Below are 27,350 nucleotides of genomic sequence, written 5' to 3'. Positions count from 1 at the left end.
TCCATATCTCAGGAACACTGTCACATATCGATACCAAATTTTGTATTTGAACTCGGGACTCCAATGTGAGGGTGCATAAGCTAAAAAAAAAAGAAACCATTCCAAAAATTTCCATCATTTGGCAAACCACCCACAGGTATTTAGTAACTCTCACCATTCACCTTTGCACCATTCACATTCTATCACAATGCCTTCCAAGTACACACAATGTTTCTGGGTTGTTTTCACATTGACGGTATTCAAATAAAATTTTTCATTATTGTTAAATATCATGATGGGAGAGTATTATTAAAAATGTTACAAGTATGCAAATGCATATGTTTACGGGCATTTAGGTTTTACTGTGTTGTTTTGTTGTAAAGACATGCAAGGCATTCTGGGCCATGTAATGAACAGTGGTCGGCAGCACTCCATAGGCTACGTATTAATATGAATAGGTGTTTTTGTAAACCTAGGGACAATAGACATCTCTGTTACAAAAATGAGCTGGTAATCGCTCATTGAAGAGGGAACTATGATAAAAAGATTGTTTTCCTAAAAGCATGGAGTTGACGAAAGAATAAGCAAGCAATGTTATGTTGTTAAATGTTAAATAGCCTACATCTGAACGCTAGGTGGCAACGTTGTATTACATTTCACTAGTGTACTTGAAATACGGCGTGAGCTTCACAAGTAAGGAAGGTGCAAATATTATGTAATTTATCATGGGAAATTATTGGAAATGTTATTTCTTGTTTATTCTAATTGCAAACCACACACATCCATTCGTAATCACACTTACACTTGAAAAGATTCTCATTTCATTTATTTGATGTTGCCTAGCAACAGAGCGTTCAGAGCAAAGATTCTAGAACAGAGCTTCAGAGAGACACGTTTTGAGTTCGTGGCCAAGTACCTAAAATATTGGTTTGCATGTGTATGTGCTGGATGGCGTGCTTCCTTTATGAAAGTAAGTGTTTTATAGAGTTACAGAAATAATGAGTCATGTTGTAGTGGTCAACATAAATGTGCCCCTTCTGTTATTAGAATGCTAAGCGGAGATTTAAAATCATTAATTTCTTGTGTGGCTAGAAGCTAGCTAGCTATGTCATAGGGAGGAGATGTTGCTGTAACATTATGGGATTTATGTTGCTTAGCGTAATGCCATGGTCATTTGATCTGAGATGCTTGTACTCGTAACTTCGCCACTCGTAACTTTAAGACTCCAATTTTTTTTTTACTAAGAGTAATTCAGGAAGCATTTTAGACCTAAAAGTAGCGCCTGAGTCTGTGACAGCTTAGGACTCCTAATAAGACAGATTCACAAACAATGTTTTGTGGTGGCATTTCACGTCGCAATGTTTTGAAATGTGTCTAACAATCACGAGGGAACAATTTTGCATTGTAGGCATAACTAAGGGATGCAGTAACACCACCAACAACAACCAAAACTAGCCTACTCATTGTTTACATGTACATTAAATGTAACGTTTCATTGTGAATCAAATTAAAAGATTCTCCTCTTTGCAAACGTTAGCATAGGCATATGGTGACGGATTAATTTAATAATGTTGCTGCGTGAATCATGGTAAGCGCGAATGAAGTGGCCACTTCTTAATGGGACTCACTGTATGGAAGTAGGCTAAGTAAAATAGAGATGTTTAAAATAAGATAAAGTTAGGATATGCCCGCTTGACAACGGCAGAGATAACTGGCCTTTGGCCATAGCAACCATCCATTTAGAACGACTGGCCTTCATAGCAACCAAGGATCTTAGCTGTGTAGCTACAGTATGTAGCTACAGTATGCATGCAATGTGATGCAAAGTATAGAAAGGTGATGAAATATACAGAGACAGGTCAAGAAATATAGTGCAATGTAGACAGTAGTATACAGTTCATTTACAGAAGGTGGTTTAGAGTAATATGAATTAAATATAAATATGTGTAGTGTATTAGCAGTTATCTCATACAATAAGTAGAATAATGTATGTAGATGTAGCAGTAACATTATAATAGTAGACATAATAAGATAGATATATGCAGTGTATTAACAGAATATAATAAAACACAGTAAATATGGATATTCAATATGACAAATATATAACAGATATGTACATAACATACAGCTATGTGCAGTGTGGAAACAGTGTCATTGTAGTGCAGAAACAACATTATAAGAGTAGTAAGAATAAGTCTATGTGCAGGATGAATAGTATAAAGATCAGTAGAATAACTATGTATAAATGTAATTACAGTAGGTCTATGTACATTTGTAAATAAATAGAAAACTATGGGTGAGAGGGATACATTAATTTTATTTAATCGTAAAAGTAAATTGCAATTAAAAATCTTTCCAGTAGGCTTTAATGTCACACAAAAAGTACAACCAAAGCTGAGCTTGATCACCTAGAATGTCTAAAGAACCAGAACTAGTTTTTTGCTGGGTCCCAGGCCATGTTGGTCTGAGGGGAAATGAGAAAGTGGACAGTGCTGCTAAGCAAGCCCTCAATGAAGAAGTCACAGAATGTCAAATCCCTGCCCCAGACCTTAAACCTATACTGAACTCTTACATCTCAGATAAGTGGCAATCTGAATGGGATTAATGTACCAACAACAAGCAATTTTGGCACATTTTCATGATCCACTGGGTCGTTATGGGCCACACAAAATACGGTGTTGCTAAAATTACTCCTATTGTGGCTATTAGAGACATGCGTTCATGAGTATCCAGCTACATTCAATGAGTTAAGTAAAATACATTCACACACAAAAAAATCCCATCACTAATGTTGTGGACATTCCTTTATTCTGAGATACATCAATAGGCTCTCAAAACAATCCCAAACAGACATAAGGTCTTTATAGAGCAAATCCATATAGATTATTTGTCAAATAAACCAGTAAAACAGAATTAGGGGATGGAATATATAACATTCACACTCATAGCTCATATTTCTAAAATAAATCAGTGAAAAAGTATCCTGACAAACAAGCATCATTTTAATGCCTTAGTGATATTTCATAATTTCAAATTTTTCTCTAGGTTACCTGATAGCCCAGTTTGAGAGGTGCAAGCCGCGAACCGCATTCACCCCGCAAGGCAATAGTTGAATAGAGCTTTTGAGGTATTGCCACTGCTCCAACACTGAAAGGCACTGTTAGAATGCTTGGATCAAGCCAGGTTCAGCATAGCGCATGTCACTGTCTGCTTGCGTTGGTGACCGGACCAGGGCAAGCACACTTTCGCAGTTCCCGCCGGAAATGCAGTCTAGTTGTAACATGTTTCCCTTTTAGTTCTCCCTCGTGTGTGATCCTTTTTGTGTGGGGGGCTGCGTCCTCCCCTGTATGTGTAGTGTTTGTGTGTACTTGACCTGCCCCGTGTGTATTGTGTTCTGTGTCTGTGTCCCTGCTCTTGTTCTCAGCTAATAAACCTTTTGATTGGACAACTGTGTGTGTCGCTATCAAATCGTTACAATAATATTAATAAGTATTTTGTCATTTCTATTTTATTGGGTTGAAGAAAATGGCTTCAACTTTTCTATCGAAATACTTTATAGGTGTGTATTTTTATAGTTTAAAAATACTGTTAAATATTCTTGCTAGAACCAATGCTTTTGGTGATTGATTACATGATAAAAGTGTAAAACAATGAATGTACCCTCTGATTAATTTACCATCAGATAGCATAACAACTTTGCAACACAAAAAGGGAACCCTGTTGCTTGATTCATGTCTGTGCAGGGAAATATGTGAAAATATGTTGTGTGGTTATTACCCCCAAAAAAAAGAGCCTGCAAATAGGAGTCCAGTCAGACCAAGCTCTCTCTCAGACATACATCGTCTGTTTAAGTGACTCTTCAGTTGGTACCTAATTGAGGGTTAAACAGGACAACCAGACGCATAGCTGTCTTCATTTGAGCCAGATCTCAACATGTATTGTCTGTCCATCCAGTCTGCTCATTGGTAATATTACATTTTTTAACTGTGTGTGTGTGTCTGTGTGTGTGTGTGTGTGTGTGTGTGTGTGTGGGTGTTCTCTATTTTAGATGTGTTTGGTGAACATTGGAAGGTTGCCTACAAACCTGAGAGTGCCTGTGTTTTTGTGGGGTCTCCAGTGAACATGTCCTGCTCTTTCACCCACCCCAGTAGTGTGACCATTAAGCAGATTTACTGGACAAAAGAAAAGTACCAGGACCCTCCTGATCTAACAGGAGACCCAAACTACAGAGACCGAGTAATTGTACACAGGCAACAAGGAACTAAAATATGCAATTTGCAAATAAAACCAGTAAATATGTTAGATAGTGATAGCAGATATTACTGCAGTTCAATATTCAATGAGAGCCAGAAGTGGACTGGAGATCCAGGGGTCCATCTGCAAGTTAAAGGTAAAGAGAAACTAAATCCAAACATAATTTCCTTAGATTCATGCACATTCATGTGTTCATGTGATATTAATCGTGTATGCTGTATGTACAGTAAAGGGAAAGTACCCCTGCTATATATACACTGTATGTTTGAGGATACACAGTATTTAAAGATAAATACAAATATACATGACATGATCACTTTCACAGAAGCTCCAGAGAAACCTCCAGTGTCCATCAGTCCCCGTGGTGACATACTTGAAGGAATAGACGTGACTCTGACCTGTAGCAGCAGGTCTGATCTACAAGTGTGGAGCTACAGCTGGTTTAAGAGAAATCCAGTGCAGTTTCTGGGTACAGGACATACATACACCTTCAAACAGATCAGACCTGAAGACAGTGGAGAATATACCTGCAAGTCATCCTATGAATGTGGTGACAGGTACTCAACTATGGTATACCTCCATGTTTTCTGTAAGTAGAATTTTCTTCACTTTTAGAAATACACAAATAAAATGTGCTTGATAAATCAATTATCAGTTAATTATCCATTCCTGTTATGAATGCAACTTTATAATTGGGCTTGAAATGTAAGGGATAACATTAACACTAACAGTAGAAAATGCACACTCACTAAAAAGATAACAATTAACAGTGAATCGTGAAAATGTGTAGAAACTGACATGCCACACCCTCCAGATACTCACAAATGTGACCCTGCAAGGCGAAACCAGTCATTTCAGTCAAATTTACAAAATTAAGCTAATGTGCTCACATGAACAGCCATTGACTAAGTTTTCCAATGATATGTATATCGAGGGTATTGCAAAAAGTATCGCTAAGATAACCGCATCCAAAATTTGCATGGTCCTCCTGTCACGATACGCCAGAAGAGGAGAAAATCACCTTTTTAAGTAAATTGTCACGTGCGATAGTGTGAGGACACAGCTATTATTAGCCTTACGGTAGCGTGACTTTGAAGCAGATGACTGACTATGTCCAGTTTTATCAACCGAGTGAGTGTCTTTTTCTGCCCCCCTAGTTAATACCTAGGATGGTCATAAGGTGTCACTAAAGAATATAATTAATGTATTTAGGGGGAAGCAAGGGGAGAAGAAGTTCTGTGTACACAGATTGTGTAGGCTATAGGCTCACTTTTAAAATGTGCTACATCAATGGAATACTTCTCCTGGTCCGTAAATTGACGCCAGGATATTTCTAAAAGTTCGTGCTTTTGACTGTTCGTGCCCTGAAAGGCAAGTCTTTCACATTCATATCCGGTTACATTTGCCAAGAACGATAGAGAGCTTACACATTGAGTAACGAGTAGCCTAATGAGTACATTTTAGCTCTACCGTAAAACCTTATAGTGGCGTGGACGAATGGAATGACTGCTAATGTGTTTAATCTTCACCTAAATAAAGTCAGGGTTTAACAGTCAAAAGAGGACTGTTGGCAACATATGAACATCCAACAATGATGAGGGACCCAAATGCTCCCACATGCCACACAATTGCTACAGTGGGTCCCAGTTAAAAATTGACACTTCATTCACGATCATGGTGAATGGTGAAATGTAAGTACAGTGGGCATCGCTTTCAAATGACCACTTCATTTGCGCATTACGCGGCGTGAAGCTGTGTGAAGCTTTAGTACCACTTTCAGCCACTGTGCGTCGCTCTGCCACTGTACATCGCTCTGCCTGCCGTCCCTTACATAATTGTTGCCGAGAGTAATCCCAGCCTACGAATTCAATAACAAAATAAATCATGCATAATTAAACATTACCTCGATTTAGGCTACTTGGGTATGGCTTAAGGCTTGACTACACGAAAATAGAAATCGAAATTTGCTGTCTACATTATTGTCAGTGTTGGGGTTAACGCAACTACGCAAATCAAAACAGTGGTGTGATAATTGAGTCAGTAGAGAAATAACTGTTCAGAATTAATCTGTAGCCTTGGGTAGGCTTCTGCAGAAAACAATGTTGTTGCCGATTTAATATTATCTGGCGACGTTTTTAACAGGCTACGCAATAGAGGCTTAGACAACTATGACCCACGTTTTGATTTCGTAAATTAATTTGCCCTACTTCTTGACTGCAATGTAGTCAATTGACTGCTTGACATGTCATTTTTATTTTTCTGTACAATAAACAATTACATCTGCTTTATGCCGCAGAATTACATTCATATTTGGCTGACTGCAGACGCGCCACTTCCCTCCCCATATTCCAAGATTAAGATAGTATGAAGTGCTTTTTGTATAGGCTACTATCATAAAAAAATAGTTAAAACGAATAGCTATTTGCAATTTGACAAAACACTGGTCCTCATTTTGCGAATGCGAGGATGATATGAGCCTGTTGCATTTAGTTAGATGTCCGAGTCACGCATAATGTTTGAAAACCACTGGCTCGTAATCACAATAATTTAACACACGACAGTTGGATAACCTACTTCATCATGTCCCCATGCCAACATTTTTGTGAGTAGCATAGAGATTGTTAAAAACAATAAAGTATGGCTCTCCGTTTGGGACATCGAAAACTTATATTTTTAATAGACTACCGTCGAAGATGCTGACTTGCAAAAGCCTCGGGATAACACGTTATCTCCACTATCATCAGTCATGCCTCTTGATCAAAGTGGGGAATGAAATAAAAGTTTGAGAACCACTGGCTTAACAAGTTACCTACAGTCCAGAACACAGAATCTGTTGCAATATTCTGATGATCGGCGATGATATCGGCAAATGTTTGTTTTCCAAAGTAAGAATTTCACTTCACCATGTACCTTCGACAATACCTGGCCTACCTGGTATCATTACAAACATTATTCTGTGTCCTAAAACTGGCATATTTTATGGCATTGTGTCATGGAAGTTCGTTGCAAAATCTAGAGAAATGTGTGAGGTGGTCAGCGGGGGACAATTGAGACACACATTGGATTGTGTTATTACTTGAACATTCCACACTATCCACAGCTGTTGTAGGCCTATCAGGGGCAGGAGGATTACTGTCAGCGCAGGCTTTATATAAAATTCTTCAACAGAAGGCCTCGAATGATGTCTTGTTTGTGGAGCGCTTTGCTTCGCTTCTGTAATTTCGGCTTCGTTGAAAATGAGGGCTTCCCTCAATGACCCTCCGAGAATAAATAAAGGTTGAATGAATGAATGAATGCAGGCTTGCCCAAAATAAAGGCATGTGGTTTCGCGAGCCTACAGTAAATAACAGACCCGCCAGAATGTGCGTTATGATGCTTTTTTACGAGCAAGATGTTTTTGGTACCCTACGCACACTGCATGTTCTTAAATAACAATGATCATCAGTAATATTCGACCATTAATTTGGGTAAATGGGCAAGCGTGACCACCTTGATTGGCTGATTGGCTGATGATTGTAACGCGGGCATGATTCCAAACACCTCCCTTACGATGATGAGTGACAGATCTCAGAATGTGTGCGCTACACAAGGACGGAAGATGATGAATAACTGGGGCCGTAGGCTATTCACAAAGGCTTTTATCTTACTACGAGGAGCAGGCTACTCCTAAATCGCACTTAAAGATTTTAGATTGGAGTTTTCTCTTAAAAGTTATTCACAAAGCCTTTCAGACAACTCCTAAACTAGGAGTGAGTCTTCGTGGCTATGGATGACGTCATTACTCATGCACAAGCTTGACTGAAGTGACCACCTTGATGGGAATTCCCGCGTTACAATCGTCAGCCAAACACCTCTCTTCCGATGATGACTGACAGGTGACAGGTCGGAGAATGTGTGCGCTACACAAGTAGTGCGAAGGACGGAAGATGATTAATAACTGAATAAAAAGGCCTAGCCTAAATGAATAAAGACTAAGGCAAAACAAATAGCTTAGAAGCCTAATGAAACATAGGCCTATGGATTGATGCCGTAGCCTACCTTTGCAACATTATTAAATGAATCTGTCACCATATCCTTGGCTACGTTTGCAAAGAGGAGAACATTTTAATTTGATTCACAATGAAACGTTACATTTCATTTACATGTTAACAATGAGTAGTTTTGGTTGTTGTTGGTGGCTGTTCCCTCGCGATTGGAAGCTCCTGTTGCGCATAGGCTATTTCAAAACATTGCAACGTAAAATGCCACAAAAAAGCTGTTTATGAATAGGTCTTAGTGAGTTAGGAGTCCTCTCGACTTAAGCTGTCCCAGACTTAGGTGCTACTTTTAGGTCTAAAATGCTTCGTGAATTACTTTTTGTGAAAAAATTAGGAGTCCTAAAGTTAGGAGTGACACGCCCATTATTTTTAGGAGTTGCTCCTAAATTCGCCAGTTAGGAGCTACTTTTAGCCTTAAAATTCTTTGTGAATATGGCCCTCGAATAAAAAAGGCCTAGTCTAAATGAATCAAGGCAAAACAAATAGCCTAGTAGCCCAGTGAAACATACGGATTGATGTAGTATCTTTGTAACATTATTAAATTATTCTGTTACTATGCCTACGTTTGCAAAAGAGAACATTTTAATTTGATTCACAATAATGTTATATTTAATTTACATGTTGACAATGATTAGCCTACTTTTGGTTGTTGTTGGCGGCGTTATTGCATGTTAGTTATGCCTACAATGCAAAATTGCTTCCTCGCGATTGGAAGCTCCTGTAGCTGCATAGGATTTCAAAACCGCAGGTTTGTGAATAGGTCTGTGAGTAAGGAGTCCTCTTGACTTCTTTTAAGCTGAGGTGGGAAGGTGTGATTTTTTGGGGGAAGGGCCGGATTAACTGGGCACAATTGTCTGATGGGCCCCCCTTCCCCCCAGCCAACGTGAATCGGGTGGTTAGTTAATAGGCCTATCGTGAAGATTTTTCCTGCCATCTAAGGCACGAAGATCTGTGAGGCCAAGCCTCACCAAGTAGCTTGTTTGTTTACAACTAACATTCCATTTAATTAAACTGCTTTATAGGCTATGCCGAAATAGTTTTCAACATTTTGAATATTAGTGTCGGGTGAATTGAAATGTTCTCAAAGTAGCCTTATGGCTGAAAGCTGCTTGGGACTTGCCCCCGTCAAGCAATATAACCATACAAACGCTTCCTACACTCATTGTTTCAAAAGGAGTAATTTTGGCTTTGTCAGAACTGAAGAGCTGTGGACGGCACGGCACGGTATGCCCAATGAAAATAAATTAACGCAACGCAACACAACACAACACAGACCCCGCTTCTCTCGCGTTAGTCACTGACAGTAACCTAGAATAAATGCATGGGGAAAAACACTTCCCCATGACAAAGACATCGTAAAACACTGAAAGTTAATATTTTGTCACTAGCAACATTCCTCTGTCCTTTGTCAAATGTATTATGTTCCAAGTACCCTATCGTGTAATTCTGCTTCATAAAGTTGAACAAATACATTTGCTTATTTCACAGAAAAATGTAAATAGCCAGTCTACAGTGCAGAGTTGGTAAGTTATGGTAGGCCAACCTGCAGTGAACATACACACAGGGGAAATTATTTCTCTTGCAGCTGAGTAGCCTCAGGTGCGCCGCGTGGAACATAAGGCCGAACATGCAAGCCAGTGAATCGTGCTCTCACGACAATCGCTACCGTTAAACTTAAATAGGTTAACATCACTCTAAGTTAAGCCTTCAAGCAAGGAAAACGATGATTTGAAGACATCTGTTTCGTTGGAAGGGCAAGGGGTAGCAACAGGGCAACACAGAGACAGGCCCGATGGCAGGGCTGTTATGAGAGTATTAAAATATGGGATATTCTACGTGAAAACATTAAAACGGCAAGACAGCGGGGAAAGTTAAAATATGTGATAAACACGGAAAAAGTTGGCATGCATTGTTTCGGTCCCCGTGCACAGGGATTATTTGTCATACTATTAATCACATATGATTATTTGTGAAATTGTGCAAACAGGCGCAACACATTTGAAAAGGAAGGACTGGTAGCATGCAAGCTCACGGAAAGATTGATTTAAGAACGTTATCACAAAGTGTGTGGCTGTGGCGCGGGCAGAAGACAATTGGCAGGGGAGGGTCATGTATTTTTTAACAATTCTGTCGGAGGGTCATTGAACAATTTCTAGCAGGCAAGAGAGGGTCATGCAACTTCCAACTGAAGCACTCAAAATTCCTCCGGTGGCCCCTTCAATAAATAACGATCAGTCCCTAGATTGCTGCTGGGCTATATGTCTTGGTTCTGTTAACAACTCATTGTTAAACGCGATAGCCTATCTCAAGCGGTTGCATCCATTACAAACAAACATGCAATGTGAACGTCTGGGATTGGGGAGAGCACTAAATGCTCTACTGAATAAGCACTGAGAAGTCAAACCTTTAAATGAAAAAACACTCTTTAATAATCCAAAAAAATAAACCGCTAATGAAGTAAACTTGTGACCATCAAAAAAATCATTTATCGCTTGTAACTCCGTGATACCAGGACGTAACAGGAAGGCATTTGGCTGAGCAACGGAGGTTAATATGCTGTATGTTTTGTCCAAATGATGACTGTCTATCATTGTTGCACTTTCGGAGAAAACCGAATGTTTCATTCGCCCCCGTTTCAATCGTCCCCGTTGTACCTACTCAAAAACGCAGATAGAACCTTATTATTCTAAGGTAGCGAAATAGCGTTCAGCATGATTCATGCCCAATTAATTTCCCTGTTAAAGTGTTCGCCTTTGTAGTTTGGTTTCGTGATAGCCTATGATAAACGGCTTATGGCCAAATATGTGAAAACGTTAAAATACAGTAGGCTTATAAACCCGAAAAAAAGTTGACAGTGATTTTTTCATAATCACTTTGGAGGGTCATAGAAAAATGTATTGCTGGCGAGGTAGGGTCACGCTTTTTTGGACTAATGCTCCCAAAACTCCTCCGTAGCCCCTTAAATAAATAACGAACAGTCCCTAATGAAGTAAACTTGTGACCATCAAAATCGCTTATCGCCTGTAACTCCGTGATAACAGGACGTAACAGGAAGGCATTTGGCTGAGCAACGGAGGTTAATACTCTAAATTTTGTCCAAATGATGTCTGTCTATCATCGTTGCACTTTCGGAGAAAACCAGAATGTTTAATTTGTCCCTCGCCTCTACGGCTGCAAACGGGATTCACTTTCGCAGTTAACCAAATATTCCTTTATTAGGGCAGGGCAGGCATATTTCTGGCTATTACATTATTTCTAAACCAGTCTGCTAAAGTCTGTAGTGAAGTATGTGTAGGGTTTTCCAGGCTCCATTTCTTTTTACGAGACACCCTGCTCACTTGAGCCATCTACCGGTTGTTTGGGTTGTTGCAGCGTCTCACTGGAAAAATACAAATTAAAGTCGCGTGATACCGCGTGATCCCACGCGCGGACCGCAAGTGAAGCTGGCCAAGTCGAAGCACTGCCCACTGTACAACTGCAGCCGCTTGGGGGCAGCATAGTCCGCTGTGGAGTTCCACGGAAGAACCAGACGGCGCATTCGACAGCAACGTTTGCAACTAACGTTTCGATGTTCGTTAGTCAAAAACATCGACACATCGAAATGTTAGTCAAAGTTTAATAATGTTCTGCACCTTTTACTAAAGAATAAAGAAAATTAAGAAGACATCTGAGCTGCACCGGCGTCTCTCCTTCTCTCTAAAATATCTGTCCTGGCCTGGTTGCAACGGATTGTGGCCAAACGACAGAAGCGCGGAGAACCCTCCTTTGTCTACCAAAAGTGTTACTTTGTGCCCCAAGGCCCCGCGACTGCTTGTGAAAGAAGGGGATTAACGTGAAAAGCTTAATGTCACAAAACGGCAACAGTCGCTTTTAGGCTACAGGCCTTCATAATGGTAGGCTACAGGAAGTGGGGAGGGTATGGGATGACCAGAGCCGCCATCTATCGTCTTCCAGGCACACAGCTCGTATATAGCCTATCGACTGCCTTAACAGATAGGCTTTGCTCTTGGGTTTGGCCTTACAGCCAACTTAATGCTCTTGTTGCTTGCAGTTTGTTAAATAAAAAAGCGATGCAGATTACATTATTTATTTCTGATTAATTGCGTCTTTTGATGTATTTTTGCAACATTTGCTTGTTAGGCTGGGCTACTGTCAATGTCCTGTACAGGTCAATGTTCAACAATTGCTGGTGTAGGCCTAGGCTATTAATCAATTAGGGACTGTTAGTTATTTATTTAATTAAGGGGGCTACCGAGGAGTTTTGGGAGCGTTAGTCAAAAAAGACGTGACCCTCCCTCGCCAGCAAGAATTTTTTCTATGACCCATCAAAGTGATTGAGAAAAACGCATGACCCTCCCCAGTCCCAACAATTTATTGATGCCTTTAGGCTACTGGGTCAATTTGGGAGCTTGCATGCTACTTACTCCTTCCTTGAAATGCCTTGAAAAGGCTGTCGCTTGCACAATTTCACAAATAATCACGGGACGAAAACAAACCTGTCAACTTTTCCGGGTTTATCGCAGATTTTAACTTTTTTTTCCTCGCTGTCTTAGGAGGAGCTGCAGGGCCGTCGCAAGGGGATGCGAGGCCCTTTTCACTTACGTGCATGAAATCATGCGATAGCTTACTTTACACATAGCCAAGGCTACCGTCGGTGTATTTTAATAGTAGCCTAGTCTAATAAGCTACACCAGCTTGCCTTTAAGAGGGGAAATTCAATTATATAGCCTATAACATTAGCTGAATCACATATTTGGCCATATGGTGTTTATCATAGGCTACATCACAAAACCAAATAGTGTAACAAAGGCGAACACTTTAACAGGGGGAATTAAATGGGCATGAATCATTGTGCTGAACGGTATTTGTCAATGAGCAAAAACACACACGACATTCAAACTATTGATAAGATGTACTGGTCTGTATCTACAGACTAACATTGGACAAATAAATGACACTGACTCTCCATATCCTTACTCAGGAAAAAAAACATTTTCTTGCTTTGCCGCAAACTCAGCAATGAAATCATAGGCCAGTTTGCAGGTAGCCTAACGTCTTTTTCATAGAAGGGAGAGCCCAGTCTCTCCTGTGACATGGAGGTGCGCCAAATAGTTTTTTTAATAGCCTGTTCAACTTCTCGAAAAGCTTCGCTCACCCGATGCCAGTCACTGATCGCAATTTCAAAGTTCGAAAGCTTCATCTTTTTAAGTTTTAAGTGCAGTGGCCCCTATCTGCCCCTTGGAATTATATCTCGAGCCTATTATAAGTCGTTATGTCCTGGGATTCGATGTGCTCAAAATATTTTTTTATAATGAAAATATTTCTTAACTACAAAAAACTCAGTGTCTAAAAACTCAGTGTCTAAAAACTCAGTGTCATTCAGACTCAACCCTCTTGTTGTTTTATTATCTTTTTTTAGTTGTCGCTTGAACGTTGGCAAACATGCATGTTGGTTGCAATTTAAGTGAAATTTCTACAGTAGGCCTACAACATGCTTGTTAGGCTGGGCTACTGTCAATGTCCTGTACAGGTAAATGTTCAACAATTGCTGGTGTAGGCCTAGGCTATTAATCAATTAGGGACTGTTCGTTATTTATTTAATTAAGGGGCTACTGAGGAGTTTTGGGAGCTGTTAGTCAAAAAACGGACCCTCCCTCGCCAGCAAGAATTTTTTCTATGACCCATCAAAGTGATTGAGAAAAAGCATGACCCTCCCCAGTCCCAACAATTTTATTGATGCCTTAGGGCTACTGGGTCAATTTGGGAGCTTGCATGCTACGACTCCTTCCTTGAAATGCCTTGAAAAGGCTGTCGCTTTGCACAATTTCACAAATAATCACCGGACCGAAACAAACCTGTCAACTTTTCCGGTTTATCGCTGTATTTTAACTTTTTCCTCGCTGTCTTAGGAGGGCTGCAGGCCGCCGCAAGGGGATCGCGAGGCCCTTTTCACTTACGTGGCATGAAATCATGCGATAGCTTACTTTACACATAGCCAAGGCTACCGTCGGTGTATTTTAATAGTAGCCTAGTCTAATAAGCTACACCAGCTTGCCTTTAAGAGGGGAAATTCAATTATATAGCCTATAACATTAGCTGAATCACATATTTGGCCATATGGTGTTTATCATAGGCTACATCACAAAACCAAATAGTGTAACAAAGGCTAACACTTTAACAGGGGAATTAAATGGGCATGAATCATTGTGCTGAACGGTATTTGTCAATGAGCAAAAAACACACACATTCATTCAAACTATTGATAAGATGTACTGGTCTGTATCTACAGACTAACATTGGACAAATAAATGACACTGACTCTCCATATCCTTACTCAGGAAAAAAAAAAAACATTTTTCTTGCTTTGCCGCAAACTCAGCAATGAAATCATAGGCCAGTTTGCAGGTAGCCTAACGCCTTTTCATAGAAGGGAGAGCCCAGTCTCTCCTGTGACATGGAGGTGCTAAATAGTTTTTAATAGCCTGTTCAACTGAAAAGCTTCGTTCAATCCGATGCCAGTCACTGATCGCACTTCAAAGTTCGGAAAGCTTCATCTTTTTAAGTTTTAAGTGCAGTGGCCCCTATCTGCCCCCCTTTGGAATTATATCTCGAGCCTATTATAAGTGCGTTATGTCCTGGGATTCGGATGTGCTCAAAAATATTTTTTTTATACGAAAATATTTCTTAACTACAAAAACTCAGTGTCTAAAACTCAGTGTCTAAAAACTCAGTGTCATTCAGACTCAACCCTCTTGTTGTTTTATTATCTTTTTTACGCTTTGAACGTTGGCAAGCAGGCATGTTATGGGTGCAATTTAAGTGAAATTTCTACAGTAGGCCTACAACATGCTGTTAGGCTGGGCTACTGTCAATGTATTTGTACAGGTAAATGTTCAACAATTGCTGGTGTACAGGTTATATAATCAATTAGCTAAATCATTTGTCCAGCTGTTTAAACATTTTTTTTAGTGCTACATTCAAACGCCAAAAGGTGCTTTGATATATTTTTCGTTTGAACGCCGGGTAAGCAGGCATGCTTTGGTTGCAATGAATGAGGATAATAGCTTTTTTGCATTATTTTGAATATGACTCGCTCCAGTCTCAACAGCACATACTTTTTCCACACGCTAAGTTCTAACACACATAGGCCTATCCCTCTCGCTTTCTCTCTCCATCCCTGCACACGGGTTTCTTAAAGGAGCTGCACCACTTTACAACAATTGCATCTACATTTTCATATTAGAATGTTTTGTCAAGTGTAAGCTTAAACTACCGTGATCAATTTAAGTTCCCGTGCCCCCGCTGCGTCATGGAAGCAGTAAGTCAGTCGCATCAAAAATAGTAGTAGCACCCAAGTGACACCTTGTGGTTGTTTGTGTCAACTGCAGTTTGTGCCATTTCTGCTAAGAAAATGGGGTGCGTGATTCATGAAGGAACCCGTCCAAACTTAACGGGGACCCACTGTATATGTCATGTCAGACACAAAACTGCATGTTGATAGACTTGACAATTTGCCTGCCATTTAAAGGGAAACTTGGCAGGATTTCCCCCTCTGCTGGAGAAATTGTGCATTATGCTATTTCAAACTGTGGGAAAAGGTAACGATAAAGCACATGGATTTGTTTACAAGCTAGCGAACGTTCAGCATAAGTTTGGCAGAACTATGTGGAGGTTACAAGGTAAGAAACACGATTTAAAACTAGTTTCTTGTTTCGCACTTCTCTTTCCGGGACGGTAGTCTCAATGTTGCAAGGTTGGTTTTTCGCCTGAGGACGCTAGGCGCAGCGGGGAAAGTCACCATTTTCACCGGAACAGGTCATTTAATCATCCAAATGATTTCTAAACGGGTTTATTACGTTGAAATAGTTGCCAAGTTCCCCTTTAAATTGGAGACCTATATGTGTATACTGAATACACTTACACCATACAGTTCTGTTTTACTTCTATAATCATGTTCACATTGTATTCATTGTCATTCATGGTCTAAGGCATTTACACAAATAATTATTTGGGAAAAATAGTAAAGTCCAGTAAAACAAGCTATATACTGTATACTTTAAAACTACAAAAAATGTTTGCAGATCCTCCAAAAAACACAACCATGTTAGCAGATCAGCCCTTTGTAATCGCCAAAGGCAACAGGATGACTCTGACCTGCAGCAGTGTTGCCAATCCACCAGTAGAGAGCTACACCTGGTTTAAGATGGATGAGTCCACTCCAGTAGGATCAGGACAGCAATACAGCATCACTAACATCCGTTCTGAGGATGGAGGACAATACTACTGTGTGGCCAGAAATAAATATGGAGCTGAAAACTCTACTGCTGTGTCCATCACAGTTGAAGGTATGGGTGCATCTCCTGGGCTAAGAGACCGGAGCTCTGCACTTCCTGCTGTGGTTGCAGTCTTCATCTGTGGACATGTGGCTCTGGTCTGTGTGGTGGTCTGGGTGAGGTGAGTCACTGGGACGGGAACACTTCAATTAGTAAATTAGTGAAAAGTATATTAATGATGTTGTGTGCATATTTCACTGTATATTAATGATGTGTGCATATGTCTTTTCACTGTATATGAATGCTGTTCTGTGCATATGTCTTTTCACTGTATATTAGATGCGTGCATATGTTTTTTCACTGTATATTGATGATGCTGTGGTGTTCCTGTCTTTTCACAATATATAAATTATATAAATTATATTGTGTGCATATGTCTTTTCACTGTATATTAATGATGTGTGCATATGTCTTTTCAGAGTGTATTGATGTTGTGTTCATGTCTTTTCACAGTATATTGATGATGGTGTGGTGTTCATGTCTTTTCACAATATATTAATGATGTTGTGGTGTTCATGTCTCATTTCTCAGGATAATGAAAAGGAGGCAGAAGCCAGAGGATCAGGTAAAGTGTCAGATACTACACTGGCGTCAGATTCAGTCCATCCTGCTTCACCATCTAACTGTTTATACTGTGTTTATCTGTGTTTATATCTCCACAGGACCTTCAGTACTCCAGCGTTAATGTCCAGAACAGACGAGGAGCAGAAGATGATGGTCACTACTCCACCGTCCAGCCCCACGGCTCCAGACAGACTGCAGGAGCTCAGGGGGACGACGTCCAGTATGCCAGTGTCCAGTTTAAGAAGGCCATGGCTGCAGATAGGTGAGGGGTCTGAGTAACGAGCACTAAAATGCAGCGGTGGGCGTGAGGATCATCATTACAGTATGGTCTGGGGACTCTGAACCTGTAGTGGATTGCAGCACTAAGGACATCACATGAGCTTTTAGATGCTTATTTTATTTGACATGTCAGAATTTCACATAGCTTGACAGACAACACTTATTTTACACCAATCTGTGTGATTTAAATGTGTTTCTCATGTTCCATGATTCATGATGATGCTGACTAATTTACTGATGTGTTTTCACTTGTAGGACCCCTGTTCAGCCAGAGGGGGAGCCCTCTCCCATCTACAGCTGTGTGCAGGGCAGTCAGGATCCCTCTGTGGTCTACAGTGGTGTTCAGCCCAGCAATGGAGGGACACCACACTGACATCAATGGAATGAGCACTATGGGGATGGGAACAACTCTATGACATTTGAGATTAAGGGTTCAATATGAAGAAAATAAGCATTTGATGTTTTGTGTGTGTTTATGGATGCATGTTTTCTGTTTTATGTGCTTTGTAATACCTATTACTTACTCACTAATTTATCATTAAACATCAGGACAAACACAATTATACTAGTGTTATTTCTTTCTTTCTTTCTTTCTTTCTTTCTATTTCTCTCTCTCTCACACACACACTCACTCTTACACTCACACGGACACAAACACACGCGCAATTACAACTCAACCCCTATGACACAAATGGCAATCTGTGATGGAGACTGATCACTAGATGGAGCTATGTGGTGTGTATTATTGACTTTATGACTCTTGTCCATGTCACAGAAGTCAGACTTTTTTTCTAGCACATTGTCTGGTCAAGATGAGTTGAAATTGTTGTGAAATGTGTTGTGTCTGCATCAACACAGACATTTCGACCATACCATTCTGGCTAGGATGATAAGTGCTCGTCTGGTGTTAACAGAAACTTAAAACACAAACACCACAGTGCAGGTAAATGACGAATGGAGAATAATCTCTCTGCTTAGAACTTCTTCCTCATTCATTAGCAGCGTTTAATAGTTGCATTCTGAGTGAGAGTTCTTCATTTTACTCTTTACCAGACATTTGCCGATGGGAAAACATGGTAATAACTTTGAGCTATACTTTTAAGAGCTTCATAAAGCATGCTGTAAAAATGAAAACTAATTCAGTTGATCTATCCTTCTAAAAAATATGTTTAGACTCTGCACCACACTGCTGTTCTGTACTGCTTTGGTTTTAGGTTCAGGCAAAACCAGCATGATTCTAGAAAGCATGTGGTTAAATTGTTGATCTGAAACTTTCAGGGTTTGCTGTTGAAAGTTTGTCTGCGATGGTCCTGATCGCAACCCAAGGTATGTTGGGTTTGTATGTCTCCATACCTACTCAGGCTGACTATTTCATAGACATACATGTTGAATATGTATCAAATATTTTGTGCATTTAGTGCAGTTTAAGTTAAGGCAAACAGCAAACTTCTGCATTTCTATATAAAGCTTTAGCTCTTCTGAGAAGTGGTGTGTGTATGAATGCGTTACCCACAAACAAAAAAGATGAAGTCATATGTGTGTGTGTGTGTGTGTGAGATTGTGTGTGTTTGTGTTTGTGTGTGTGTGTGTGTGTGTGTCTGTTATGACCCACTCTTCCCTCTGGGCAAAAATTGATTTGTGTGTGTGTGTGTATGTGTGTGTGTGCACTGGATCTAAGCAGGTGTGGGCTTCCCTCTGGGCAAAAATCGATCTCAATGTCCTAGTGCAGTGACGTGGACACTGTACTGATGGAGATGCCATCATTTGGATTAGACATTAAATCTAGACCCTGGCTCACTGTGGTCATAGGTCCCATGGCGCAAGAGAAGGGGGTTCCCTTGTATGGACCCTTTCAACAATAAAAACAAAAACAATGCTTGAACGTTCTATTTGGGCCCCAATCTACTTCCTCTGCATTAGATAACATATGGAATGTTAGAACGGAAGCCTTGTGGGGCCAACTATGCTGCATGATTATAGATACTGCTGATAATGGAACTCTCCTGAAAGGGTCCATATAATGATACACATTGGTACACATTGGTGGTGCTTAGTGAGGTTCTCCCTTTTTCTCTGGAGCACTTTGGGTGCCATGGAAACAGTAAGAGAATACAATGTGTTGTTGTTGTGCATTTGTGTGTGTTGTGTTTGCCTGTGGGTGTATCAGTGTCTGCAGTCATCATATGATTGTTTTTCCATTTTTTGTAAGAAAGATTCATAAAGAGGCCAAGCCAACATTGTCAGAAACACACCACTTTCTGTACACACACACATTCATCCAGAAGTAACATTATATTAGTGTACTGTGCCCATGATTCCACAATAGTTCTGCTCTTTAGAGGTACTTACACAGGCTACTCCTGTCCTCTTGGGTCCTGTTGTGGTACTAACCATGTCTCCATGACGTGTGTTCTTTGTTGTAGGTGTGTGTGTGTGTGTGTGTGTGTGGTAATACTTGTCTGCTCTCCATCATGATGTTTGTTCTCTATTGTAGGTGTGTGTGTGTGTGTGTGTGTGTGTGTGTGAGAGAGAGAGAGTGTGTGTTTGTGTGTGTGTGTGTGTGTGTGTGTGTGTGTGTGGTAGTACTGGTCCGCTCTGTTTGTTCTCTGCTGCAGAAGTGTGTGTGTGTGTGTGTGTTTGTGTTGTAATACTGGTCCGCTCTCCATGATGTTTGTTCTCTGCTGCAGGTGTGTGTGTGTGTGTGTGTGTGTGTTTGTGGTAATACTGGTCATCTCTCCATGATGTGTGTTCTCTGTTGTAGGTGTGTGTGTGTGTGGTAATACTGGTCATTTTCTCCATGATGTGTGTTCTGTGTGTGGGTGTGTGTGTGCGTGTGGTAATACTGGTCCGCTCTCAATGATATTTGTTCTCTGCTGCAGGTGTGTGCGAGTGTGTGTGTGTGTGTGTGTTTGTGTGTGTGTGTGTGTGTGTGTGTGTGTAGTAATATTGGTCCGCTCTCCATGATATTTGTTCCCTGCTGCAGGTGTGTGTGAGTGTGTGTGTGTATGTGTGGTAATACTAGTCATCTCTCCATGATATGTGTTCTCTGTTGTAGGTGTGTGTGTGTGGTAATACTGGTCATTTTCTCCATGATGTGTGTTCTGGGTGTGTGTGTGTGTGTGTGTGTGATACTAGTCATCTCTCCATGATATGTGTTCTCTGTTGTAGGTGTGTGTGTGTGGTAATACTGGTCATTTTCTCCATGATGTGTGTTCTGGGTGTGTGTGTGTGTGTGTGTGTGTGTGTGTGTGTGTGTGTGTGTGTTTGTGTGTGTGTGTGTGTGTGTGTGTGTGTGTGTGTATGTGATAATACTGGTCATATCTCCATGGTGTGTGTTCTCTGTTGTAAGGTGTGTGTGGTCAGCAGTGGGTTGTTACTTACCAGCCTAAGAGCATCTGGGCTGTTGTGGGGGATTCAGCGCTGACTATTAAACAAACTTCCTGGACAAACAAATACTATTGGGATCATCCTGATCTCCATTCTGACTATTAAACAAGCTTACTGGACAAAACAATACTATTGGGATCATCCTGATCTCCATTCTGATGGAAACTATAACTCCAGGATCAAAGTTGATTGCAGAAGATATAGGAGATGCCAGTTACGTATAAACTCATTAACTGCATCAGATACTGGTCCATATTACTGCAGGATAACAACACACACTGAAGAACAGAAGCGGATTGGAACACCAGGGGTCAAACTGTATGTCAGAGGTAAAGGGAAATAACATCATTATGCTTTTTTACTAAGGTTCATCATATTACATGTGTGTGTGTGTGTGTTTGTGTGTGTGTGTGTGTGTGTGTAACCTTCCACATTTAATTGTTATCAGTCTTAATGAGCTTTTATATGTCCTTTGACTTGTGTAATCAGACCTATAATCAGTGTTGTGTTCTCACTCATGGATGTCCAGATCCCCCAAAGACACCTGTATTGTCCATCAGTCCCTCTGGTGATGTAGTGGAATGCACCCTTGTCTCTCTGACCTGCAACAGCAGATATCTGATCCACCAGTGCAGATCTACAGATGGTACAAGACTGGTAGACCCACAGACCTGCAGCAATGGTCATCATATACAATCACTATCTATCACATCACATCTACATACAATGGAGAATATTACTGTCAGACAACTTCTGTATGTGGTCATCAGAGATCAGCTCCTGTAAGCCTGCAGGTTGCCTGTGGGTGTGTCATTTTTCACTTCCTGTAGTTACCTGTATTTCCAAAAATAAACAAACATTTGCTTTTGAGACATATATATATATATATATATAATATATATATCATTTTGAATCAGAAACAAGTTTTAAATAAATTGTTACAGGGGCATGATTTACCACTGTGTTGCTTTAGCTTGTTTAATATCAGTCTATAACTGTTTGGGGAACTGAAGAGACCAACTGCTGGACTTTTGAGAATTAAATACTGTCCCATTATGCCTGATAGTATTTCAGTAGCTCAATAGCCTGGGTTCTTTCTTGTCACCTTTCATAATAAGCCAAATATAACAACACTTTAGTTTAATAGGGCAATTTAGCACCCTGTAAGGCAGGAAATGTTGGATTTCCCACAGCAGCCAATCAGCAGCCAAGACTAATCAAAAAGTTCAAACTTTTACAACAAATGGACAAAAAAATCACCAACAAATTACAGGGACATTTGAGAACAGTTTTTGCCATTTTTATGCAACAAATGCATAAATGAAGAAATGTGTCTTATCTGTTAAAATAACTGGGGAACTAAATGGACCTATGAAGAAGTTTGCCATTTGTACACAGATACACCTGGATCAAAAGAACAGAACTGAAGTTGTGTCTGCTCCACCTACAGCAGGATCAGTTCTGAGGACAGTGGAGAGTATTTCTGTCGAGCAGCCAATAGGATTGGTTATCAGGACTCTCCTGCTGTGTCTGTCCAGGTTTTATGTGAGTATCATAATATCCATTGGGAGTGCATTGCTAAGTTGACTGTATAAAATTATGTTTCCTATTTATTTAATAAAATATGAGGTACATGTCAAGACAGAAATATGATAATTAACTGTTTCCTTCTGTCCAGATCCTCCAAAGAACACAAGAATTGTGTCTGCTCCATCTGGTGAAATAACTGAGGGAACTAGAGTGACTCTGACCTGCATGAGTGAAGCTGACCCACCAGTACACACATACACCTGGATCAAGAAGAGTGGGGCTGTAGAACTGAAGTCAGGAAAGGAGAACACACTCACCTTCAGCAGGATCCGTTCTGAGGACATTGGAGAGTATCTCTGTCGAGCAGCCAATATGATTGGTCAACAGAACTCTTCTGCTGTGTCTGTCCAGGTTTTATGTGAGTATCTCTGTAAATAAACAGTAAACATTAGGAACAATCAGAAAGAAATGTATGTTTATCACTGTAAATCACTGTTATAATTAGCAACACAATGATTGATAACTGTCACAATAAGTCCTTTTCTGTGATGAGGTTACTATAGTGAGTGTACTGTACTGTAAACTGCAGTTTATCTATGTGTGCTTTTACATAAATACATGTACATCTCTCAGATTATCCAGTGCTTGCATGACAGGTTTCTATGTCCTTCATTACAGATGAACCAAAAGAACACAACAGTTTTATTTTCTGAGTCTGTTGTGATTGTCAAGGGCAGTTCAGTGACTCTGACCTGCAGCAGTGTTGCCAACCCACCAGTGGAGAACTACACCTGGTTTAAGGTGAATGAGTCCACTCCTTTAGGATCAGGACAGCAGTACAGCATCACTAACATCAGATCTGAGGATGGAGGACAGTACTACTGTGAGGCCAGGAACAAATATGGAGCTGGGAACTCATCTGCTGTGTCCATCACAGTTACAGGTATCTCTCTCTTTCTCTATCTCTCTCTCTCTTTCTACAGGTATCTCTCTCTCTCTCTCTCTCTCTCTCTCTCTCTGTAGAGGGCAGGGTCGTTGCAAGCGTGGGGGTTATGGGCACTATAACATGCACACTTTTGCTGAAACACAATTCTATATTGCACAAATGCCTGAAAGAACAGCTTTATTATATCGTGTTAAATTTTTAGAACGTCTTATTTTGATCTTACAAACGTCAGCGTCAAGACATACGTTTAGGTAGACTTCAAACGTTTTTGAATTTGATCTTACAGATCTGTCATTATTTTGTGTCTTTTACCTCGAAATTAGGCTGTTGTCTGTTGTCAATTTATTGTAGCCTGCTAACACATTTGCACAAAACATAATTGCTGAAATGTTTTCTTTATTGATAGCATGTGATATGTCTCCATGTAGGATAGTGTCAAGCAGTGAAGTAATAGCAGGTAGATAATGTTGCTGCGCTGCTTGTTCTGTCCCTACCAAACTGCATTAAAATGATATGTTTAGCAAATATGTTTGCCCGAAATTGATGCCCGATAAGTGCTCAAAACGAATAAGTGCTCTTGCCTAAACGAAATTTGCTGTCACTTACTGGCAAGGGCGTAGGTTTGGTCTCAGCTTTGGTGGGGATTTCGATACTATTGCAAATTTTTTAAATTTGATTTGGTTTGTGTGATTTTATGAGATCATTGACATCAGTGGCAATCATAGAATTTGATTGACCTTCCACACACACACATAGAAAGTGATGGTTGTCATAGGTTTCTTTTTCATATTTTGGAATTCATATAAACTATACATGTATATTGATAATTATTTATAGTATTTTATGATCTGCATGATTACTAATAGCTAAACATATTTAGTAATTTGATTACATCACATTGATATTTAAATTATTAGGCTACACTTGTCTATATCATCACATTTGGTGTGTAAATCTAATTGCCTGTCACTTTAAGAGGAACGTGAATGCTGAAAAATAGTTTCGCAAGTGCAAGGATATGTGGATTCAAATCATCATGTTTGCTTTGTCATTAGATAAAATAAATGTTCAAAAAACAGTCAAATCTTTCTGGGATGAGATCATAGAACAGATAAGTGTTTCGCAATGTTCATTTCTATGAGTATGGAAATGCACCAGTTTATCTTTTATTTCTTTGCATTGTGAAGGCTACATTCACAAATACATTAGCCTACATAAACAGAATATAGGAACAGGAAAATGTCTCGGATCCATTGTTTATTGCAACTGCAAGATTGGTAGCCCAACAGTCAGTGATGGTGACTTATAGCCTATGTCAGTGGTTTTCAAAGTGGGGGCCGTGAGGGAGTGCCAGGGGGGCCCCAGCAAGTTGGAGGGAAAAATAAAAGCAATAAATAAATACATTTGAAACATTTAAAATACACTATGAGGGTTGTTATACAATGCCATTATAATAATGTGACGCATATCTGAACATATTTCCCATGATAATGACTGGGAAAAATTGTAGAGTGGTGGCTCTCATATAGCAGAAAGCCCCAAATAAAAATTTTACACACTGTATGCTCCATTGCAATGTGGTTGTGGCTAAAATAATTATTAGATTAGCTTAATGTATTTTTACATTTGCCGTAGTATTGTCGATGGGTTTAATTAATAAAACATCAAGGGGGTCCTTGGCCAGAACCTAGTGGTATTTGGGGGGCCTTGTCGTGGAAAAGTTTGGGAACCCCTGGCCTATGTGACTGTCCGTGCAGCACACCCTTATTCAACATTACTCCTAACTTTGGTTGAAAGATTACAGAAGCTAGGTTAGCTGTGACAATATCCTGGGTAATATCCTAACAGCTAATGCTATTTTACACAGTAAAATCCGCATTTGAAAGCCTGGTCACCAGTTGCCAGTTTGTATGGCTAATTATTTTGCCTAGACTGCAATGAAAAAGCTTCATATTTTTGGGTGGCATAGCTGATCTACAAACCACAAAAGGGGCTAACATGTACATGCCGAAGGGCAAAAGGAATATCACAATGTTTTACTCTGGCCTTTTTATGGGATAGGCTATGTATTGGCAGACAGCCCTAACTTACCGTTGTCGTTGACACACCCGCTCGCTTGACTGCCGGTGCAAACAAGTACAGTAGCCTGTGCTTTGACACTCTTTGACACCTACTGTAGCGTGCATGTCAGATAACCCTTCCCTCTCCACCTCTGTTTTTCAGCAAATCATATGACAACGTTTCTTGTACTGTTGTGCTGGCTGTCGGAATGATCAGTAGCACAAATAAGTTCGCTAAAATATTGGTGGGAACAATTTTGTCATCTTAAAATATTGATTAGGACTATGGCTTTTTTGGCAAAACTCTACACACAAATTGGAAAACCTTTCACCCAATCAGCAAAACATTGTAGTTCTCTTGCAAAAGCTAACACACCTTGCTTAACTTTTCACACCTTAACGAAAACACCTAAAAATGGTGTTTTCGTATCAAACAGTAAACACAAGCCATCACAATAGTAAGCACACAATGTGCCAACTACACACTGATGGTATGAATAAAAAACACATCTGGCTTTTGCTTTCTCTGTGCACAAGTTAGTCAGTTTGAGGTCATACTTTTGTCATAGTTCTGTAAACATACAGGGATCCAAACTTTAAGTATTACATGTAGTGTTTATTTACACACATCAAAACAAACACAAGTGTGTTTTTCCAAGTCAAAACACAAAATAGCAATTTCACTTAGACAAAACAAATCAGTCTACATCGGGTCGTCTCTCAAAATGTCGTCTACATCACATGCAATGTCCTAGTCCAAGGCACCGGGGAAAATATATTCTGGAATGCCGTATCCAGGCCTGACATGACAATATATTTTTTTGCCTGTAAAAGGGCTATTTATTTCTCTTCTTACCCTTCCTATTCCCCCTCCTCATCCTCCTCTTGCTCCTCCTTGTCCTCTTCCTCTAACTTCACCTCCTTGTCCTTGTCATCCTCTCTCTCACTTCTTCACCTCCGCATCCTCTTCCTCCTCTTCTTCCTCCTACTTCTTCACCTCCACGACCTATTCTTCAGCCTCCTCTAATTCTTACTTTTCTCACTCTTCCTGCTCCCTCTATTGTACCCATTGTACATTACCTGTGGCTTATTTATAGTGCTGGTATAGGGACGTGCCCCCCCCAATATTCATATATGACCAAAATGTCCCCCACAATATACGGAAAAATAAATAAAGAAAAAAGTGCTAGACTAGGCCTACAGGAAACCAACACGCAGACTCACAGGGAACTTAAAAACATGTTCCACATTGTAACCTATTCTCGCAATGATAGCGAAAGTGAAACGTTTTATTTTAAATGATGAATTTATGCAAGTCTGTGACATTCATTTCTTTCACATGTCTTTCAACATAAATAATGCATTCATATGCTAGTAGTAATGCCAGAATACGGCAAAACGTAGGAATCAAATGTGGCGACGGCACACAAGTTGGAAAAAACGTGTACAATGCACTGGCGGTTATAGCCTACAGTTAATGTGAATCGCGGACAATAACCAAAGAAAGGAATTTGCACCTCCAAGGCTGTAGTAGGCCTAGTGTTTCTACATGTTGGCACAAAACGTCATTTCTGTCAGAAGCCAGTCTATAGCCTAATGCAGGGGGTAACGTGAGTCAGACAAAAGAGGGGCCTGTCTTAGTAGCCTATTCCTGAATCCTGTCCCTTTCAAACTACATTAAAATTGTGTGATTAGCCGCCAGCATAATACAATCTAAATTAAAATCTTATTAGGTTATAGGTCCAAACCTATGAGTCTAAGCCTTAGTTAAAAAAAAGTTTGTCTAGTTTGTCATTTCTTTTAACATATACATTTTGAAGACAAATGGAGTCATACACAGGTCCAGGGATGGATTACTGAATGGGCTTACTGGGCCCAAGAGCTCAGGGCGCCCTGAAGCCCAAGTCTCTGTGTGAAGTTGCTTCTTCTCCACCCTTCTCTAAAAATAAAAAATCTTACGTGGGAGAATACCTCAGGATAC

At 40.1% G+C, this 27,350-nt stretch overlaps 1 protein-coding gene across 1 annotated transcript in view; it reads left to right on the top strand.

The window, feature by feature from the left end:
- The window catches only part of LOC125298064 (B-cell receptor CD22-like), a 24,880-nt gene extending 6,938 nt beyond the window's left edge, over positions 1-17,942 (top strand). Inside the window, exons 3-8 of the mRNA XM_048248709.1 lie at positions 4,028-4,369; positions 4,559-4,822; positions 16,352-16,724; positions 17,135-17,168; positions 17,266-17,429; positions 17,702-17,942. Coding sequence (XP_048104666.1) covers positions 4,028-4,369; positions 4,559-4,822; positions 16,352-16,724; positions 17,135-17,168; positions 17,266-17,429; positions 17,702-17,819 — 1,295 coding nt within the window. The 3' untranslated portion in view covers positions 17,820-17,942. The remainder of the gene's footprint in view (positions 1-4,027; positions 4,370-4,558; positions 4,823-16,351; positions 16,725-17,134; positions 17,169-17,265; positions 17,430-17,701) is intronic.
- The last annotated feature ends 9,408 nt before the right edge of the window (positions 17,943-27,350 follow it).

The sequence above is a fragment of the Alosa alosa genome, chromosome 7 (assembly GCF_017589495.1).
Source record: "Alosa alosa isolate M-15738 ecotype Scorff River chromosome 7, AALO_Geno_1.1, whole genome shotgun sequence".
In the NCBI taxonomy this organism is placed as follows: domain Eukaryota; kingdom Metazoa; phylum Chordata; class Actinopteri; order Clupeiformes; family Clupeidae; genus Alosa; species Alosa alosa.
The sequence above is the reverse complement of the archived record's forward strand: the minus strand, read 5'-3'. Positions and strand labels throughout refer to the sequence as shown.